This window comes from Lissotriton vulgaris, chromosome 10, assembly GCF_964263255.1.
Source record: "Lissotriton vulgaris chromosome 10, aLisVul1.2, whole genome shotgun sequence".
Classification (NCBI taxonomy): domain Eukaryota; kingdom Metazoa; phylum Chordata; class Amphibia; order Caudata; family Salamandridae; genus Lissotriton; species Lissotriton vulgaris.
In genome coordinates this window covers 463,469,590-463,489,699 of record NC_141698.1, presented here as the reverse complement: position 1 = coordinate 463,489,699, position 20,110 = coordinate 463,469,590, and the positions used below count along the sequence as shown (strand labels likewise).

At 45.0% G+C, this 20,110-nt stretch overlaps 1 protein-coding gene across 1 annotated transcript; it reads left to right on the top strand.

Annotated features, from left to right (window-relative positions):
* Positions 1 to 18,377: 18,377 nt before the first annotated feature.
* LOC147685410 (zinc finger BED domain-containing protein 5-like) lies at positions 18,378 to 19,331 on the top strand. The gene has a single exon (XM_086939783.1). The coding sequence runs from the start codon at positions 18,378 to 18,380 to the stop codon at positions 19,329 to 19,331; it is 954 nt and encodes a 317-aa protein (XP_086795909.1).
* Positions 19,332 to 20,110: the final 779 nt, after the last annotated feature.

Genomic DNA, 20,110 nt, shown 5'->3' with positions numbered 1-20,110 from the left:
CCAGCAAAACATCGGAAAACAGTGGAGGCCAACAGAAAAAATGGAGGAGAGACTCAAGCCAATGATGTCAGGTCTAACAACTCCCAATTGGCATGACAAGCACTTGCAATTCTTATCCACATCCTATGGCGTTAAGCATTTGATGTAAAAGCATTTATCAGAAGTGCTCCATATATACATTTCAGATATAATGTCTTTTCCAGTTGGGTTTCAATTTCGTCCAGAAATGACTCAAAACAAGGAGTCATTTTAAACATCGGGAATTGTGTAGTAAGCCTTCCTGATGCACTATTTAAGGTGACTTTGTGCTAGATAAAATTCCAATAAATGGTCTTAATGTCCTGCTTCGAGCCAGGTGTCAGCAGCCTCAGATTTATCCAAAATCTGCTCAGACTTAAGTCAAAGAGCTACTTATGGATATGGACCAACCAGGGAAAAGTGACATGGATATCAAGCAACAGCAACTCACTCAGTGTTTGTCTATATGTTTCTAGTTCCACTGTAGACCAGATACTAATCCAGTATGACAGTGTTCTCCAGATCGCCATGTATTCCAGTCTTTTTATACCCAGATCATACGTTAAAGAGATCACAGGGGTGTTTTGGGGAAGAAGCCATAAATCTTCTTAAAATCTTATTTTCTACCACAATTAAAACGGAGAAGGTTTCCTATTGATTCATATGTTTTGCAATGATATTGTTATATATTCTCTTATGTTCTATTTTTACATTACATTTTAATTGGAACTCTGTAGTTTATGAATTTATGATCCTATGACATGTTTTTTCCTTCCCCTCACCCTCCCTTTCCTCCTTACCCTTCCTCTTTAATTGCGATTCACTTTTATTATTATATGTTAATATTGTGTATTTTAGTTTAATGCATTTCATGTTGATTTTTGATCACTTACACTTGTAAATTCCTTCCTCTTTTTTGTATTGTATTTATTCTTTTTCATTTTGTCTTAAAACTTAATAAAATCTTACTGAACTAAAAACGGAGAAGGTTTCACCCCTCACAACTCTGAGTCCAACTAGGCAGCAGTTTGGGCTCTGGACTTATAAACTTCCAGAGCTGGGGTGATGGCCTTTGACATAGTCGCATGTTGCTTCTTTACAATCTGAGCAGAGTTTTGCATTAAAATAGACTTTGATTTCTTTATCTGCAGGTTCCATAAAAGTTTTGAATCAATGGTGACTCCCAGATATACAAAGTTGGAGACACTCTCTAGGGTCACTCCGTTCAATATAATATTTTTTTTAAACATTTATGGGGTCTCATGGACATATATCTTGTTTTAATAGGATTTATTTCCAGACCTTTAAATTTACAATAGTCATTAAGCGTGTTTAAAAGATTTTGTAGGCCCCTTGGAGTTTGGGACAACAAGATCGTATCGTCTGCGTATGTTAATGCACAGATATGGGTCCCTCCAACTTTTAGGGAATCATGTTGGGATTTTTGAAGGAACTGGACCATATCATTAACATATAAAAAGAACAAGGTTGGCGCCAGGACGCAGCCCTGATGCACCCCTCTCCTGACTGGGATCTCATCCGTGAGTTCCCCCCCTTTGCCCCAGCGCACCTTTGCAAAATTGCCCTTGTGTAACCTTATGAGTTGGAGTAAAATGTCCTCCGGTACCCCCAGCTGTACCACATTTTTCCAAAGTCGATCCCTAGGAATTGAGTCAAATGCTGCTTTTAAATCAATAAAAGCAACATAGAGGTGGCCAGCTCTCAACTTTATATATTTCCAGGCTAGAGTTACAAGTCGAAAGACTTGATCTATTGTACTAATTTTCCTTCTAAAACCAACCTGGCATGGCGAGAGTATATTATTTTCATTTATCCAGTCATTTAGCTTATCTAAGACTTGCTTGGCATAAACTTTGTTGCATTATATCTATCAGTCTTATGGGCCTGTAATTGGTGGGATCGTCCCTGCTGCCCTTTTCATGAATCAGGACAATCGCTGCGTTCTTCCAGGATTCTGGAATAGGTTGTCCTCTAGCAATTGCATTGCATAAAAGATTAATATATGGGCCCACACTTCTGGCAAAAGACACTCAATTGATAGACGGAATGCAGAACAAATCAAAACCTTCACCCCCAGTCAAGAGATCTGGGTTAAATCAATCATTCTTTTGCTCACCATGCCACCCACTTCTGGGGCATGTTTTAAAAGGTCCCCTAGTATCTTATCAGGTCCTGGTGCTTTTGATGACTTGATAGCATTTATGGGGAACAAGGAGGGTGCCAGGCCCTATTGGACAGGTGAGGAGGCTGGGCCTTCTTAGAACAAACACACCAAAAGAATGCCTCTCCACCTACATTTGAATCCACACTTGGGGAGAGTTGAACACGCAAATTGTCGTAATCAACTAGGTATTTTTATTTATACCAACACTTTTTATCATTTAATCAATGTTTGTCAAAAATCATGAATGAGAAGACACACAAAGACAGTTATCAACAATGCATATTTACACCAAATTTGATTGCTTAAGATGAAGAGGTATGATAAAGGCAGCGGACCTGGCAAATTGATTGTGAAAAGCATATATTCCGTGTACGAAGACATTTCGAGCATCTACCCCTATCAGTGAGACAAAAGCCACTTTTATTACTTGTCTGTTGACTACCTCAATGCTGTATTGTAAGTTTTTATTTTGGTGTTCGCATGACTTGTAAAGCACTCTGATTTCTTCGGGTCTAGCCAGTGCTATATGTAAATTGATACTTGTATAGCGCACTACTCACCCGCAAGGGTCTCAAGACACTTGTACAAATACCGCTTTCCCTGTGAAGCGTCCACTCCTGGGCACCCCCAAGGTGAAGGCCAGGCATCCTTAGCGTTGTGGGGGTCAAGCAAGCTATTGCCCAGAGTTGCACTCCATGATTGGAATAGGCACCGAGGCGGGAATTGTCAGAGGCGAGAATTGTCGGGTCCGTGGAATTTTTTGAGCCCAAGACCCACCGAGGCAGGGAATTGAACCCTGGTCCCGGGCTAGACCTCTGCGTCAGGGTCTGCCGCTCTAATCATTGAGCCACGCTTCCCCACCTATAAAACTATATAAAACTCTAAATAATAACAGTTCTTAAATCAGGCCTATTGCATTGCCAGTGCTTGTTGAGACACGGCCTCTATCGGTGCTGGTTGACTGCGGATTGTTGATAGACCCGTGGGGCTTTGCTTTTCCGTTCCATCTGCCTCATCAGTTTGGCCGTCGATGATGTACTAAATGTCATAAAAGTACACGTTGAAGAGAAACGCGGATCCAAGCGATGCGGCCATAGCGCGGCTCAGCCGCTGTAGCTCGATGTGACACCCGCACCCGCGGGTTAGTCCAGCCACGTACAACAATGTCATAGACAGTGATCCGACAGCGGTTAATCTGAGCGTTCGGATTAAGATAAATTCCGTTGCGAATCACAGCACTGCACGTGCCGCAGGGAATGCAGGAGCCGTGCAGGATTTAACTCTCGCGGTTGGTGGCTCCAAAGGAGGTCTCTGTTTTACCACGAGTCAAGACGGGATTAACCTCGTTCTTGAGCCGGGGAGTGCAGAAAACCAGCAGCCGTTTTAGCATCGAAATAACACCACAAGCAGGGATGTGGAAAGAGGCTGTGAAGTATCCGAGACACACTACTGCCGATTGTCCGACGTTATGAGACCTCCTGCAGATAAGGGGTGAAGGAGGGCAGGTGGCCCACCTCTCCCTGGCCTCGGGAGCTGTCCGACATGGTAGTGAACGGCCTACCTAATGTTAATCTTTACCATGCACGCCCCTGTGGTGAAATACAGCGCTGCCAGAGCGCATAAAAAGACACGAAATCTCACTGCAAATACTAAAATCAACAGATCATCCGAGAAACAGCTGGTGTGTTATGAATGAGAACAGCATCGTGGGGAGAACGCGGAAGGGAATATGGCTTGCAAGGTAGCTCAGTGAGTTAAACTGTTGCTGCTAAAATCCGCGTGAATGCAATGCATTCTTTAATTTTAGCAGGCTGTCTGCCTTTCACGCTCACAATCATGCAGTGGTGTCCTCGAGTGTTTCATACAGTACAGTTGTGCCTTGGTGAGGGGATTTTGCAGTAGTACCCTGGTGTGTTTCTTGTGGTAGAGGACTAGTGTGTGAATGGTACACTAGTGGCCTGGGGTGCCGTGCTTGCGGTAGTGCCCATGTGTGAGATTCTTGCAGTAGTCTCTAGTGTGTGAATCTTGCAGGTTTACCCTAGTGTGTGTTTATTGAAGTCGTGCCCTGGATTGGAAATGTTGCAATAGTACCCATGCCCGTGTTTCTTGCCTTAGTGCCCTGGTGTGTTAATAGAACTCTTGTGCTCTGGGGTGTGTTTCTTGCTGTAGTGCTCTTGCAGCAGTGCACTTGTGTGTTTCTTGCTGTCATGCCCTTGTGTGTGAATCTTGCAGTCGTACCCTTGCACGTGGATATTGCATTCCTAGAATGGTGAGGAATCTTGCAGTGGTGCCCTGGCATGTGAATCTTGCAGTAGTGCCCGGATATGTGAATCCTACAGAAGTGCTCTTGTATGTGCATCTTACAGTAGTGCCCTGGCATGTGAATCTTGCAATAGTGCCTTTCCATGTCAACCTTGCAGTAGTGTCCTGGCATGTGAATCTTGCAATAGTGCCTTTGCATGTGGATCTTGCAGTAGGGCCCTGGCATGTGAATCTTGTAGTTGTGCCCTGGTATGTGATTCTTACAGTAGTGCCCTGGTATGGGCATCTTACAGTAGTGCCCTGGCATGTGAATCTTGCAATAGTGCTTCTGCATGTGAATCTTGCAGTAGTGCCCTGGTAGGTGAATCTTGCAATAGTGCCTTTGCATGTGAATCTTGCAGTGGTGCCCTGGTATGTGAATCTTGCAATAGTGCTTCCGCATGTGAATCTTGCAGTAGTGCCCTGGTAGGTGAATCTTGCAATAGTGCCTTTGCAGGTGAATCTTGCAGTGGTGCCCTGGTACGTGCAGCTTACAGTAGTGTCCTGGCATGTGAATCTTGCTGTAGTGCCCTGGCACGTGAATCTTGCTGTAGTGCCCTGGTATATGAATCTTGCAGTAGTGACCTGGCATGTAAATCTTGCAGTAGTGCCCTGGTATGTGAATCTTGAAGTAGTGCCCTGGCATGTGAATCTTGCAGTAATACCCTGATATGTGAATCTTACTGTAGTGCCCTGGTATGTGAATCTTGCAGTAGTGCCCTGGCATGTGAATCTTGCTGTAGTGCCCTGGTATATGAATCTTGCAGTAGTGACCTGGCATGTGAATCTTGCAGTAGTGGCCAGGTATGCGAATCTTGAAGTAATTCCCTGGCATGGGAATCTTGCAATAGTTCCCTGGTATGTGAATCTTGCAGTAGCGCCCTGGTATATGAATCTTGCAGTAGTGACCTGGCATGCGAATCTTGCAGTAGTGCCCTGATATGTGAATCGTGCAGGTGTACTGTGGTATGTGCATCTTACAGTAGTGCCCTGGCATGTGAATCTTGCAGTAGTCCTCTTGTATGTGAATCTTGCAGTAGTGCCCTGGCATCTGAATCTTGCTGTAGTGCCCTGGTATATGAATCTTGCAGTAGTGACCTGGCATGTGAATTTTGCAGTAGTGGCCTTATATGTGAATCTTGCAGTAGTGCCCTGGTATGCGAATCTTGCATTAGTGACCTGGCATGCGAATCTTGCAGTAGTGCCCTGATATGTAAATCGTGCAGGTGTACTCTGGTATGTGCATCTTACAGTAGTGCTCTGGCATGTGAATCTTACAGTAGTCCTCTTGTATGTGAATCTTGCAGTAGTGCCCTGGCATCTGAATCTTGCTGTAGTGCCCTGGTATATGAATCTTGCAGTAGTGGCCTTATATGTGAATCGTGCAGGTGTACTCTGGTATGTGCATCTTACAGTAGTGCCCTGGCATGTGAATCTTGCAGTAGTCCTCTTGTATGTGAATCTTGCAGTAGTGCCCTGGCATCTGAATCTTGCTGTAGTGCCCTGGTATATGAATCTTGCAGTAGTGACCTGGCATGTGAATTTTGCAGTAGTGGCCTTATATGTGAATCTTGCAGTAGTGCCCTGGTATGCGAATCTTGCATTAGTGCCCTGGCATGTGAATCTTGCAATAGTGCCCTGGTATATGAATCTTGCAGTAGTGACCTGGCATGCGAATCTTGCAGTAGTGTCCTGGTATGTGAATCTTGCAGTAGTGGCCTGGTATGCGAATTTTGAAGTAGTGCCCTGGTATGTGAATCTTCCAGTAGTGCCCTGGCATGTGAATCTTGCATTAGTGCCCTGGCATGTGAATCTTGCCGTAGTGCCCTGGTATATGAATCTTGCAGTAGTGACCTGGCATGCAAATCTTGCAGTAGTGCCCTGGTATGTGAATCTTGCAGTAGTGGCCTGGTATGCGAATTTTAAAGTAGTGCCCTGGTATGTGAATCTTGCAGTAGTGCCCTGGCATGTGAATCTTGCAGTAGTGCCCTGGCATGTGAACCTTGCAGTAGTGTCCTGGCATGTGCATCTTACAGTAGTGCCCTGGCATGTGAATCTTGCTGTAGTGCCCTGGTATATGAATCTTGCAGTAGTGCCCCGGCATGTGAATCTTGCAGTAGTGCCCTGGTATATGAATTTTGCAGTAGTGACCTGGCATGCGTATCTTGCAGTAGTGCCCTGGTATGTGAACCTTGCAGTAGTGGCCTGGTATGCGAATTTTGAAGTAGTGCCCTGGCATGGTAATCTTGCAATAGTTCCCTGGTATGTGAATCTTGCGGTAGTCTCTTGGTTTCTTGAACTCGTTTCCTGAGATTTGTGAATCATGCAGGAATACTCTGGTGTGTAGATCTAGTCGTATAGGTCTGGTACGTGAATCTTGCAATAATTCTCTTCCATGGTCCCTAAATTATGGAAGTAATACACTGCTTAAGACTTGCAGTAGAGATCCTTCCTGGGGTGATGTTGGTTTCAGACCGCACTAATTACTCTGGAGCAAAACCACCTCTAATGGAAATGACGGAATCTAAAAAATCTAAATATAAGAAAAGGATGACCTATTTCTCCTACTATAACCATATGATAAACATCAAGCACACTTGGAACACTACAAATGTGGAAAATGATAGCTAGTGACTTCAATATATTCAGTGAATTTACACCACTGTCTAATTTGCGTGTGGTGATCCTCCCTGGCAGGACTTTTTCCATGCTGCACCCGTTGAGATATGAGGCACCATACTCCTAAAGAGGCTTCCACTCACTAGAGGCTACTGCAAGGAGTGACTACTCCTTCTAGAACATTACAGTCCAGGTAGATCTACATTAGGTTCATCCATCCACCATTACAGTCCAGGTAGATCTACATTAGGTTCATCCATCCACCATTACAGTCCAGGTAGATCTACATTAGGTTCATCCATCCACCATTACAGTCCAGGTAGATCTACATTAGGTTCATCCATCCACCATTACAGTCCAGGTAGATCTACATTAGGTTCATCCATCCACCATTACAGTCCAGGTAGATCTACATTAGGTTCATCCATCCACCATTACAGTCCAGGTAGATCTACATTAGGTTCATTCATCCATCCATGGTCACGCAGCTATTCTCAGTACAATGATAGCCAGACCTACTCAGTCTTTTCTAGAATAAAGGTACACAGCTGTCCAGGTTCCTCAAGTTAATCTTCTAAACGCACTTTCAGTGTATACAGCAGGAATAGACAATAAACTTGAAAGCATAAACAAATTGATTGATAGAGCGCATTTAAACACCAACTTGGTTCAATCAATATGCTGCTGCTCCCCAATAACAGATAGCTTGTTCTCACTTCCAACACTCCTCACTACAGTCTTGACTGAAATTAAGAAACTCCCTATGGGACCGGCACGGGGTCCCCAACAAAAGGACATGGGTACTCGGCAAGCTTTTAAAAAAAATAAAATGACGCAAACTCAGCTGCTAACACTGGGAATGACACGATTTGTTCGAGCGCCATCACAGTAGCGGTAGAAGACGTAACAATAGCGGCTGGTGGAATTTGAAAGTGGTGAGGCATACCTTTTTACCCAAGTATAAAATGATCGAGCAAGTATAAACAGGAAAATACAGCTGTGGGGGTGGAAAGAGGTCCCTCGCACGAAAATTGGAAAGAAAAATATTCAAATTGTCTTCATTGAAAATTTATGGACAAAAAAAATAAGATTAGGACGGACTCTGTGTGCAGGGGTCATTCCCTCTCTTTATATAGACTGTCCTAGCTCAGGGCTGTCTATGAGCGAATACCACCTCCCTCCCTCCTATACTCAGAACCCAGGGGGTAGGGTGACAAGATAGAGAGAACATTAAACTGCATACAATCAGCGCTGCTAAACTTTAGAAACAGGACCAAGTTCGAGAGTGCTTCAGGCTGCAGCAACACTACTGCAACAAGGTTACACCCTAGGCTAATGTGACAGTAGACAGCAAAGTGAGGCTTTCTACTCAGTACAATGGCAGTGAATATCAATAAAAGCGAAACTAACAGAGTGGGCCAGTTGTAAAGATGGATTCAAACCGAGCCCTAAATATTGTCAGCCTTGTTCCCAGCTACGTCCGGTTGGTGTTGTCTATGAAGGTACTGCTGAGCAGCAGCGGTTTCCGCCGGTGCTGCTGAAATGTTCTTAACGGCAGTAATGCTCTAAACAGATACACGAGGCGCAGAAGCATGCACAGTGTATTCTGCACAGAGCATCCAGCAAGTGACCCGGCCTCAAAGTGCCATGTGTTGAGTCTCATGACTCTGCGACGTCCGGTCTCTCCAGCCTGCAAGCCCTCCCTTTCTCAACTCGTCACCCTGTGATGCCTTGGGAAAGGATGGGGTTGGGGAGAGGCAGCTCCAGAATTGACAGGCAGCCCCAGGGTACAGGGTTGATACTTGACGTCATTGGAGGCCAAGCTGACAACAGGTCAGCCCTTAGGCTGGTGAAAACTCACCACCATGCAAATGGCACATGCTTATTTACATTGTGTCAAAGTAAACCTGCCTGACATCCATTTGTGCGAGCGTCCCTCAAGTCAGGCACACTCATTCCATTATAGTAGCAAGGTGAATGGTAATCGCTTTTTGCAATTACCATCCATAAAGCTTTTTAAATTACTTGGGCGTAGCCCCTCCGCCCAGCTTCAGGAGCCACCCCTGAGATGTAACCACATCAACATCTGACAACCCCCCTGTACCCACCATGAGTGAAAAGTCCCAGCATCCCCAGACCAGGCCGGACTGGCCATAGCGGGCACCGGGCAATCCCCCGGTGCGCCGCACGGGTGGGGGCCGGTTTTGGGCCCCTGTGTGGCCGGTTTTGTTATAGGGTCGTTTTTGCAGCATCCCTGTACCAAAATTGGCCAAAAACTGGCCCCGGCAAAGAGCTTGGCGGCACCTCCATTCCCCCCGAGTGGATAGGGGGGGGGGATGGCTGAGCACTTTGCCAGGGTCGGTTCTGATTCCCAGTCCGGCCCTGCCCCAGACGTGTAACCCAGACCAGTCAGGGTCACGAATACATCCTTGACTTCGACGAAGACACCTAGCGGTAGCGGAGAGGCAGCACCGGGCAATAGAGCTACTTACTGATGATCTATTCTTATTATGACACACAAGAAAGAAAACAAAAGGCTCCAAAAACAGCTCAATAAGACAAACAGGGGCATATTCCCAAGGAGTTATCGCCGAGTTAATGGTACTTTATCACTTGCAAAGTCGCGATACATTTATCACCCCATTCACAAGCTGGTGCTAACAGCCCATAGCACCATAGCACCAGTTTACCTGCGATAGCAGCGCAAAAAACTTTGCCACAGATGACCCCCGTAACTATTGCTAATGAGATGCAGAGCAGAGTAGGTGTTCCCAAGTCAAAATCCGCAACAACACCACTCCGCACAATTCTCAACGACCAGCCAGATCGGCGATACGACCACAAACCATGCGATCAAGCACGTTAGCAGCAGGAAACTAACACCTGCTCTGACCTGGTGCAAAGTCAGACCACAGCCTGCACCACAAAAGGGAGCCCAGGCCAGAGCCGCACCTGAAGGACAACAGATGCCATGGAGCCACTCATCATGTAGCTCGGAGTCCCAAAAGGGCCAAAACACCTACCGCCACCACCCCAGGACCCTACCTCCTAGGGGCACCCATCCCCGGCCAAAAACATGCCACATCAACTACACAGAATCATGTACCAAATAATCTGCCTGATGTCGCACAGTCACATCTGGTTACATGCATGTGTTGTCACAAAATAAGCATCACACATTCCCCTTCGAAGAAACAAATGAAAATGTATTAACACAAGCACAGAATAAAAATGAAGACACATGGCGGCTCCCCGCGGGACAATCCGTACGTCACAGCCTGCAAGACAAAAATCATTATGAGAGGGTGTGTCCTGTGGACATCAAGGGACAGAGAGAGAGCGAAGGAGAGAGAGAGTGAAAGAGAGGGAGATAGAGATAGACGGACATAGAGGGGGAGAGAGAGATAGATGAACAAAGAGGGAGAGAGAGAGATAGCCGGACAGAGAGGGGGAGAGAGACACAGAGAAAAGAAGAGAGGGACAGGGAGAGAGAGTGCCGACACTGTGCAACCAGGCAGCTGCACCCCAGCCCCTCCCGCCGCCCAGCAGTGCATGCCTGCCCCTGCACACCCAGGCAGCTGCACCCCAGCCCCCCCTTGCGCCCAGCTGTGCATATCCTCCCCTGCACACCCAGGCAGCTGCACACCAGCCTCTCCCACCGCCCAGCAGTGCCTGCACGCCCCGGCACACCCAGGCCTCACTGCTTACCTTCGGCCACCGGTGTGTAGAGAAGAGGGCCCACTATGTGCCGCTGCAAGCCACACGCCAGAGTCCCACAGACATGGCCCCCTCCACATCATGAGCTCCGCTCTGCAGGCCACCAGGTCTCACTTTTGATGCTGCGTCTTGATTTCGCCATGGCAGAGGACATACCAGTTCACAGGGCATCATCTCAGGCTGCACACCCGCTCAGCCCTTGAGGTTCCACTAACTCTGTGATCTGGGAGGTGATGCCACATGGCGGTAGGCCCGCGCTGCCCGCTGGCTCAGGCCTACACTGCAGTCCAGCAGGGCACACAAAACCTGAGCAGTCTGGACCGCCATGATGGGGCATCATCGCAGGCTGCCCAGCCGCTCAACACTTACGGTACCCCTACCTCAGTGCACCGAAAGTCACCAACCCGTGGCAGTGTGCCTGTACTAGCCACAGTGTATCCGGTGCCACCAAGTCTGTGCCCCGCTAGTCATGGACCCTCCAGGGTATTGTGATGCTTACGCCATTACGTCATCTCCGGGCCTGCGGAATGTGATGTTGCAGGCCCCTGGGCCCCCATGCTTACATGCACACCACACAGATACACCCAGAGAGAGGTTGGAAATGGCGTCGAGCACATGTGCCCGGCCCTTTTTATTGGCAGGGTCACATGTGCTGTGATGCGTGTGTTGGATGGGTGTGGTGTGGGTGTACACTAGCCGTGAGGGAGTGGCTGTGGCATGCTGACAACTAGACCTGTGAGCAGCAGATCACTACAGGGAAGTTCTGGCACATGCTGCGTTGTTGTCGCCCCCTGGAGCGTAAGCGTAGTGGGCTGGCCTGACATATGCCGGTCCAGTGTAAGGGATTGAACAATGACCCCAGGGATCTGGGCGTTGTTCCCCACAGGGCTGGACAAGGAAGTAACAAATGCGTGTGTCGCTGTTGTGTCGGCGCCACCCGGACAACATTCGGCAATGTGTCACCCTGTGACCCAAGTCCAATGACATGAGCCACATGGACGTAGGAGGAATTCACTGGCCCTACATTCATCAATATTACCACACTTGAAATACCATAGACACAACACATCTGTGTGATTCTGAACGTTTAATGCACATTAGGTAGAGAGTTGCATCTGGAGCAGTACAGGGCCATGCAAGCCCCACTTTACAATGTTGGCCCTTAGAGGGCAAGCCAGAGTCCTTCAAGGAATGGCAAGTCCAAAGGAAGAGGAAGAGTTCAGTCCGCAGTCTGTTTGCTGTGTCATTGGTGATCAAACAGAATATGGCAGTCCATTGCTGAGTGTATTGGGGGACAGTGGAAGGTGATGATGCAGAGGGCAGAACCAAAGCGGAACCCGCCATATGGCGTAGATCAGTGGTCTTCAATCTGTGGGGCGCGCCCCCCAGGGGGGGCGCGCCACCATCCCAGGGGGGTCGCGAACTCCAGGCGGCGAAAAGCTTACCTTTGTTGTGTTGATTTTTTTCGTCCGTCCCACATTGCAAGTAGGCACACAGTTCCAAAAGGAATTGTGATTGGCCTGCTGCTCCCGCTTTCCCCAATCAGCATGCAGAAACGTCACCAGTGACGTTCCACCAATGAGAGTGGCAGCAGCTGCATTGCAGGAAGTGCCGCGAAATTTGCGCCCATAAATCCCCTGCATCCGACTTTAGCTGCTTTTTCTTCCTGGTTGTGTTTTTGGACGTTTTCCCCGTCGGAAGGATTGCTGGGATCTGCCCCTCATCGCCTCCTCACTCAGGTCTGCGTGTGCCTCTCGTTGGAATCTGCCCTCATCGCTGGAAAGGACTGCTGGTAAGAGGGCTTTCTAGAAGTCGGGGTGGGGGGGTGTTCCGGCCGTATTTGTATTTTATTAAACAGCACAGACTTTCTCGAAGTCAGAGATGGGCGGGGGGGCGGGGGGCGGGGGGTGGAGGGTGTTGTTCCGGCCTCTGGCCCTATTTATTCAATATGGATTTATTTATGATTTTCTCAAAGGCAGAGGGGGGGTGTGGGGGGGGGGGGCTGGAGGGTGTTGTTCCGGCCCTATTTATACAATATTTATTTATTCATGACTTTTTCGAACCCAGAGGGAGGCAGGCGGGCGGGGGGGGCTGGAGGGTGTTTGTTTTGGACGTTGTTCCGCCCGTTTTTATTCAATATTTACTTATTCATGACTTTCTCGAAGGCAGAGGGGGGCGGGGGGGGCCTGGAGGGTGTTGTTCTGCCCATTATTATGCAATATTGATTGTATTTAGAACTTTCTCGAAGGCAGAGGGGGGGCTGGAGGGGGTTGTGATTGACTGCTGCTCCGCCCATTTTTATGCAATATGGATTTATTTATAACTTTCTCGAAGGCACAGGGGGGTGGAGGGTGTTCTGGCCGTATTTATGCACTATTGCCGTATTTATGACTTTCTCGAAGGCAGGGGGGGTGGGTGTTGTACTGATGTTCGGCCACAATTATGTATGCATTTGTAATATGTGTTTTTCTATAGTGCGGACTTCACTCGATGTCAGAACGCTTCACACAGTACAGTAATGATGGAACAGTAATGATACAAGAGTAAAAATTCAAAGTGAACAAATTACAAAAGCAAACATTACATTTCATGAGACAATAGTAACACACTTGAACACATTTCAGCATATATAGGTTTTGCAGAAAACATGCCGAAGTAAGCTACCTTTTTCATCATAAATAACCAACATAGGAGAAAACACATGTGGCTGAAAATACCACTGCAATATAATTGAAAGGAAAAATAAAAGGAGGAAATGACGTAGTAACACTGAAATGGCAAAGGCTCACTTGCCTCTTTCCACCAAAACGATAGACTTTTTCAAAATGGGGTCCCAAGTGGTCGCATTTCCAAGCCTACTCTCTTCATAGCTGAACTTCATGGCAACTGCAAGGCCTTTGCATTCTTTAAAACACCAAGGCATACAAAATATACAGTATATATGCAATGCCTCAGAAGTCAAAAACCACCATCTCCAACACATTTTGTGTGCTTTCATCTTAAAAACCTAGTTTGAAAAAGGTCTATAACTAGTACACATAACACATAAACGACTAGTGATATCAGAACCCACTATATATAAATGATCATGGACCACTTTGTTGTACTTTTATTCAAAATGTATTATATTTGTTTGATTTTATAAAGAATATATACTTTTTTTTAAAAATTGAGTTTTTTAGAAGATGACTGATAAATAGTTTTAAAGAAACCTTTTATACATTGCTAAATCAAAAATGGTTATCATTAAAGGTGCAAAAACATACATATGACGAGACATAAAATCAGACAAAAGGAAGAAGAACGAACATGATGTAGGCAAAGCGGTAGATACACACTTCATCTTAAAAACCAACAGCCATTTATGTCGTCAAAAAACACCATTGCCAACTACAAGATACCACAAAACATGGTAAACTTACAGTGAAAAATATGAAACAATATAAAATTATGATCCACAAGTTATCTTTATTTCAGAAATGTTTCTTTTGAATATTTTAACCACTGTATTACCATTAAGCATTAGAATTCTAGGTCATTGAATGATGGGTCTAATTCAAGCCCTCTGTGGGCCACCAGCCCCCACCATCAACAAACTTGTTGAGTTAACCGTCCTACAGATCAATTTACATCAACAATAAGGGTTCATGAATTGGGCCGCCAATATAGATTTTGACTTGCAATATGATTATTACTGTCCTGGCTATTTTGATGTATAAATCACAGCAGTAAACTTTTAGGTACATTTTCAATTACCTAGCTTGCAAACAAAATGCAAGAGGTAGCAAACAGTACATTACAGGAGGAAAAAGTGACATGCGTGCAAGTTACAAAAGCGTACAATATTATTGTATGTCTCAGATTTTCCTGCTTAGAATAATACCTGCTTTCTATCACATGTAGCTTCGGAATACATAATTAGTTAGTGGGGTTTTGAAATGGCACAGGCAAGACAGTATTAGTAAGTATTAGTAAGCTGCTCTCTTGGCCCTGCAGGCAGTGGGAGGCATGTTACAGAAGAAACTAGAGCAGAAGGACCATCGTAGTCGCGGGCCACACATCCTCCTGGGTGTCTGGGTCCTGGCCTTTCCTCTCACTATGTGTACATGGCGCCTGGCCATTGGGTCACTGGGGGCCACTGGGCATGTCAGCCACTGGCGGGTTGCACCCCTGCCAGACCAGGCAATGTGGCACTTACGCATGTATCAAAAGCAAACAAAATGCAAGAGGGAGCAAACAGTACATTACAGGAGGAAAAAGTGACGTGTGCAAGTAACAAAAGCATACAAGGTACAATATTATTGCATGTCTCAGAGTTTTCTGCTTAGAAGACTACCTGCTTTCTATCACATATAAACCATTATTTTCCTCTCTTTTCTGCGTGGCCATTTGCATGATCTGCGGTTACACTGATCCCAACAGTGTCAGCACCACCCTTACACTGAATGTTTTAGTTGAATGTCTTGTCTGCTAGGTCCACTGGTGTTCCGTTGTTTATTTGTATCCACATAACTTTCTATTTATGCATTTTCAGCATTTCTAGTGTGACAACAGCGTCAGCATGTTTTCGAGCACTTTTACCCGTGTATCTGTCGCAACATTGGAAGGTTTTGCACTTGTTTTTCTTTCTTTTAGGAATCTGTCCTAACATTGAGTTTGCACCTGTCTTTTCTCCACCAGCCAATTAGTATTCATGCAGCCGCACAGGGCCTTTTGGGTTGACTCAAATAAAACTTTGGTTTATTCCTCTCTCTTTTTTGTTTTGCACAGCCGGTTTAAAAGCCTGTTACTCATGTTTCACTGCTCTTCACACTGGGTTTCAACCCTGATTATTCCAGTTTTGGTTCTTCATTAAGCCAGGTAACCAAACCGGTCTATGGGAAAAATAAAGCCACTTTTTGCAGCATATGCTTCACAAAGTGGCTTGTAAAAATATATGGTGGGAGAGCACACATATCCGTGAAACTCATTAAGTGCAGGCTGTTCAAGAATAAAACATTGGAGCGTTTTTTGTTTTTATTTGGTAAGATTTTAGGGCCACGTCTAAGTCTCCATGAAATATGTACCAAGTGCTTTACCTAGTCAGGAAGTATTGAGTCCTGTCACACACTTTAGGTCAGTGACGTTTCCCTCACCTGCTTTGCTTGATTTTGCTTGCGAGAAAGTGTCGCTCATATAATCATTGAAATGTCACTCATAAGACACTAAAATTATAAAAATGTCACACATAGCAATCTGAAACCTTGGCAGCTCTGTACTTCTCAGGAGACCTGTTGACTTTAAGAATCCCACACATGGAAATCCCCAAAAGATTTGGGGGCAATTGTGTGACGTTTACAACGTGGAATAAATTTATATTTGCTGTTCAAAGTATGCACAGAAAGTGCTGAAAATACAGTTCTCGTGGCTGCTTTTTTTTGAACCGCCTGGGATTTTTCCCAATATATCAAGGTGGTATCTTAACCAATGGAGTCATAGCTTTGGCATAGGAAAGATTTATATTTTTAATACAAATTTAAAAAAGGTACAGAGTGGCAGTACGGAGTATCCCAGGAGCCCTCCTTGTTCTGTTCCAGATGCCTTTCAGCTGCACATGTTCTCTGCAGAGTGCACATTACATTAGTCACATGTGCCAGTTGTGATTCTGCGCAAAGGTCCAAGGAGGAACTGCACTGGTGTTGAAATATTAACATGGCACAAGTAAAATTAAATGTGTGCTTACAGGAGAGTGGGTGTATTGTGAATGGGGGATATTGAAGTGAAGGAGCCTCAAGGAAGTACATGCAATCAATTTAACAAATTCAAAAAATGGAAAGCTAATGTGGTCCTGCTAGAAATCTCATTTTTAACTTGCAGATCATGGCCATCTTACCAGCCATCAGGACGTCAACTAATAACTTGAGAACATGCAAGTAATATTTCTTAAACATTTTCTCTTCATTGCAAGGGAAAAAGCTACTTGGTCGCTAGGCTGAGGACTCCTATTCAAGCAGAAGAAACATCTGAGGAAGTGAATAAGAAGGTACGCATTTGTTTGAGTGATGGGTGAAGGGGCAGTGCTGAAGTTTGCCCTCACTAACCTTCGAACAAGTAACTTCCAGAGCCTCATCGGTGGTATACAGCATATACATACTGCAGCAATTTTGGGAGCACCTACTTAAAACCTGGATGAGATGGAATTACTTTTTAGCCACTTACCACAGAATTATGTTTTTATCCAAATTTACTTAATTTTAAACATAAGATTTTTTTTAAAGATTTTTTTTTGCAACTACAAAGTTAAAGACCTCCTGTACCTCATTGGGACGGCGTACACGGTGAACTGATACACGTGTGAAGATTGTGGAACTTAACATGGCTCCACAACTATAACACCAACTAAGGAAAATACTGACAATTGGAAGAATAAATAGTATCATGCATCATCATTCATGAGTATTTTTAAGATTGCTTGAACATATACGAATTGTATCCTCAAAATTTACAAGTACTTATCGGAATTGAAAGTCTTTTTCGACAATATACAAAGCCTTGAAAAAGCCCATAGGGGGCGAAACGCGCGTCGGCTGTGGATTATTAAGTTTGGAAAAATAAAGACTTGAATCCGGTACTACGTCTGGTGTGATGAAATTGATTTGGTTGACCAAGGATACGAATTCCAGATATATTGCTAAATAAGCAAAAGGATTAAAGAGACTTTTTTGGAGGTGCACGGGTGTATTTGCTTACAGTGTAAGGACTTCCATTCCAAATTTCTTTGGGAAGGTGGTCGAAGGTTGATGCCCGAGGTGGATGTGCATCCAACGCCAAGTAGCACTCCATATTGAACTGTGTGGATATTGTAATCTGTGTTTGTGACTGTTGAAAACCAAGGTTGATGTGCGAATCGAAATAGCAAATCCACCAAACTTTTGTCCGTACCTCCTGAACCTCATGCAGCGAGAACATTTTAGCCATTTACTATTCATTAACATGCAGCCTCCGATTTTTTTATCTTAGGTTAAGCAAGCATTTGATATGGATCGTTTTCTGCTTCGAAAAGAGGGTATAGTGCTCAAGCGAAAGGCTGAAACAGAAAGCGACGGAGAGAGAAAAGCTGCAAAAACAAGGAAATATGATTCCTCCTATTTCGATATTGGTTTCACCTGCATTGTTGTTAGTGGAGAAAGTAGACCGCAGTGTGTGATTTGTGGCGTGATCCTAGCTAACGACAGCTTGAAGCCAACCAAACTAAGGCGTCACTTTGAAACGAAAGATGGGCATCTAGCAGGAAAAAGCAGAGATTTTTTTGCCAGGAAGTTGACAGAGAAAACCCATATGAAAGAAGCTGTGAAACATGTGGCAAATACTCCTGCAACTGCATTAAAAGCATCATACCAAGTAGCATACCACACTGCTAAAAACAAAAGGCCCTTTGTAGATGGAGAAAAGGTGATTCTCCCAGCATTGCTCGACGTAGCTAGGACAATGCTTGGTGAAAAAGCAGCAGAGATGTATACCCATCTCAGATACAACAGTTTGCCGCCGCGTCGCTGACATGTCAGAAGATATCCAGGGACAGCTCATAGCCAGATTGAAATCAAGTTTGTTTGCTTTACAGCTGGATGAAGCAACTGATGTGTCAAAGGATGCCCATTTAATTGCATATGTTCGTTACTGTTATGAAACACTTGTACTAGAAGATTTTTTATTTTGCAAGCCAATCAAGGGGCGGGCAACAGGATCCGATTTGTTTGCCATGATCAATGACTTCCTGAATATCCATGGCTTAAAATGGGATAACTGTGTTGGAATCTGCACAGATGGTGCTCCTTCAATGTGTGGTGCTAGGGCTGGCCTAAAAGCTAACGTATGGAAAGTGGCTCCACATATTCTTTGGACCCACTGTATGATACACCGGGAAGCCCTTGCTGTTCGAAACATGGACAGCGAACTAGAGGATGTGCTGAATTCTGCTGTAAAAATAGTACATTTTATAAAGACCCATCCCACAAGAGCTTGTCTATTTGCAATTTTATGTGCAGAAATGGGAGCTGAGCATGATGGCTTGCTGTTTCATACAGAAGTGCAGTGGCTATCCCGGGGGGGAGTGCTGTCTCGCATCTTTGAATTACGGAATGAAGTAAGGCAGTTTCTTCTGTGTTTGGACCCCTGCAAATCAGAACAACTATGCAATCCCCGCTGGCTTGTACTTCTAGCATACCTTGCTGACATTTTTGAGAAATTAAATTCCCTGAATCTGTCTCTGCAAGGAGCTGACATGACTTCTTTTACCATGAATGAAAGAATAACTGCATTCAAGAAGAAGCTTGAATTATGGAGAAGACTAGTTAAAGATGGCCTGTTTGAGCAGTTTCCATGTTTAGTAGATGCTCTTGCGGAGACTGAATATGAACTTCCAAGTGTTGCTGAGGTAATAAAAAAATCATCTGACTTCTCTCAGGGACAGTTTGCAAAAGTATTTTCCAGAGGACAACGATCACTTAAATGACTGGGTCTTTCAACCTTTTCTGGCAGAGGTGGCAAGCCATCTCCCAATCCGTATGCAGGAAGAACTGATTGATCTTCAAAGTGACCGCACTCTGCAGATGCATTTCAGCAAAGTCTCACAGGGAGAGTTTTGGCTGAAAATGTCTGCAGAATATTCAGCTTTGCGATAAACTGCCATCAAAACTCTCTTGCCTTTCAGCTCGTCCTATTTATGTGAGATTGGGTTCTCAGCACTTGCGGTACTAAAGACTAAGTACAGTTCAAGACTGGATGTGGAACACAACCTGAGGATGGCAGTGGCAAAAATCCATCCGCAGATTGACGTCTCTGTGGTGAAAAACAGGCACACCCGTCACATTAATGTTGGTGGTGTTATTATCAATCTTTTAGATTGTAGTCGTGCACAGCTCAGTGGTAATCTTTGAGTTTAAAGGCGTGAATCGTGCTCCTTCGTCTACTCCCTGCGTTGGAGTATGTAATATGAACTGAGGAAAGCACTAGCACTGGACTGTGCTAGTGTCACAAAGGGCACTGATTATTAGTGTGCTGGGTAGACCAGCAAATTTTAATCAATAAAGTTTTCCAAACTTGAAGTTGCTTTTCATTGCAGTATTTTATTCATACTTATGAAAATGTTCATGGAGATATTCAATAGTTAATACTCGATGTTCAATTCCTTTTTACAACAATCCATATGTTCCCGACAATTCATATATTCCAATGCATTTCGGCCCATTGGCCTTCATCTGGGAAATCTATGAAACAAGGAGTGGTATCTGT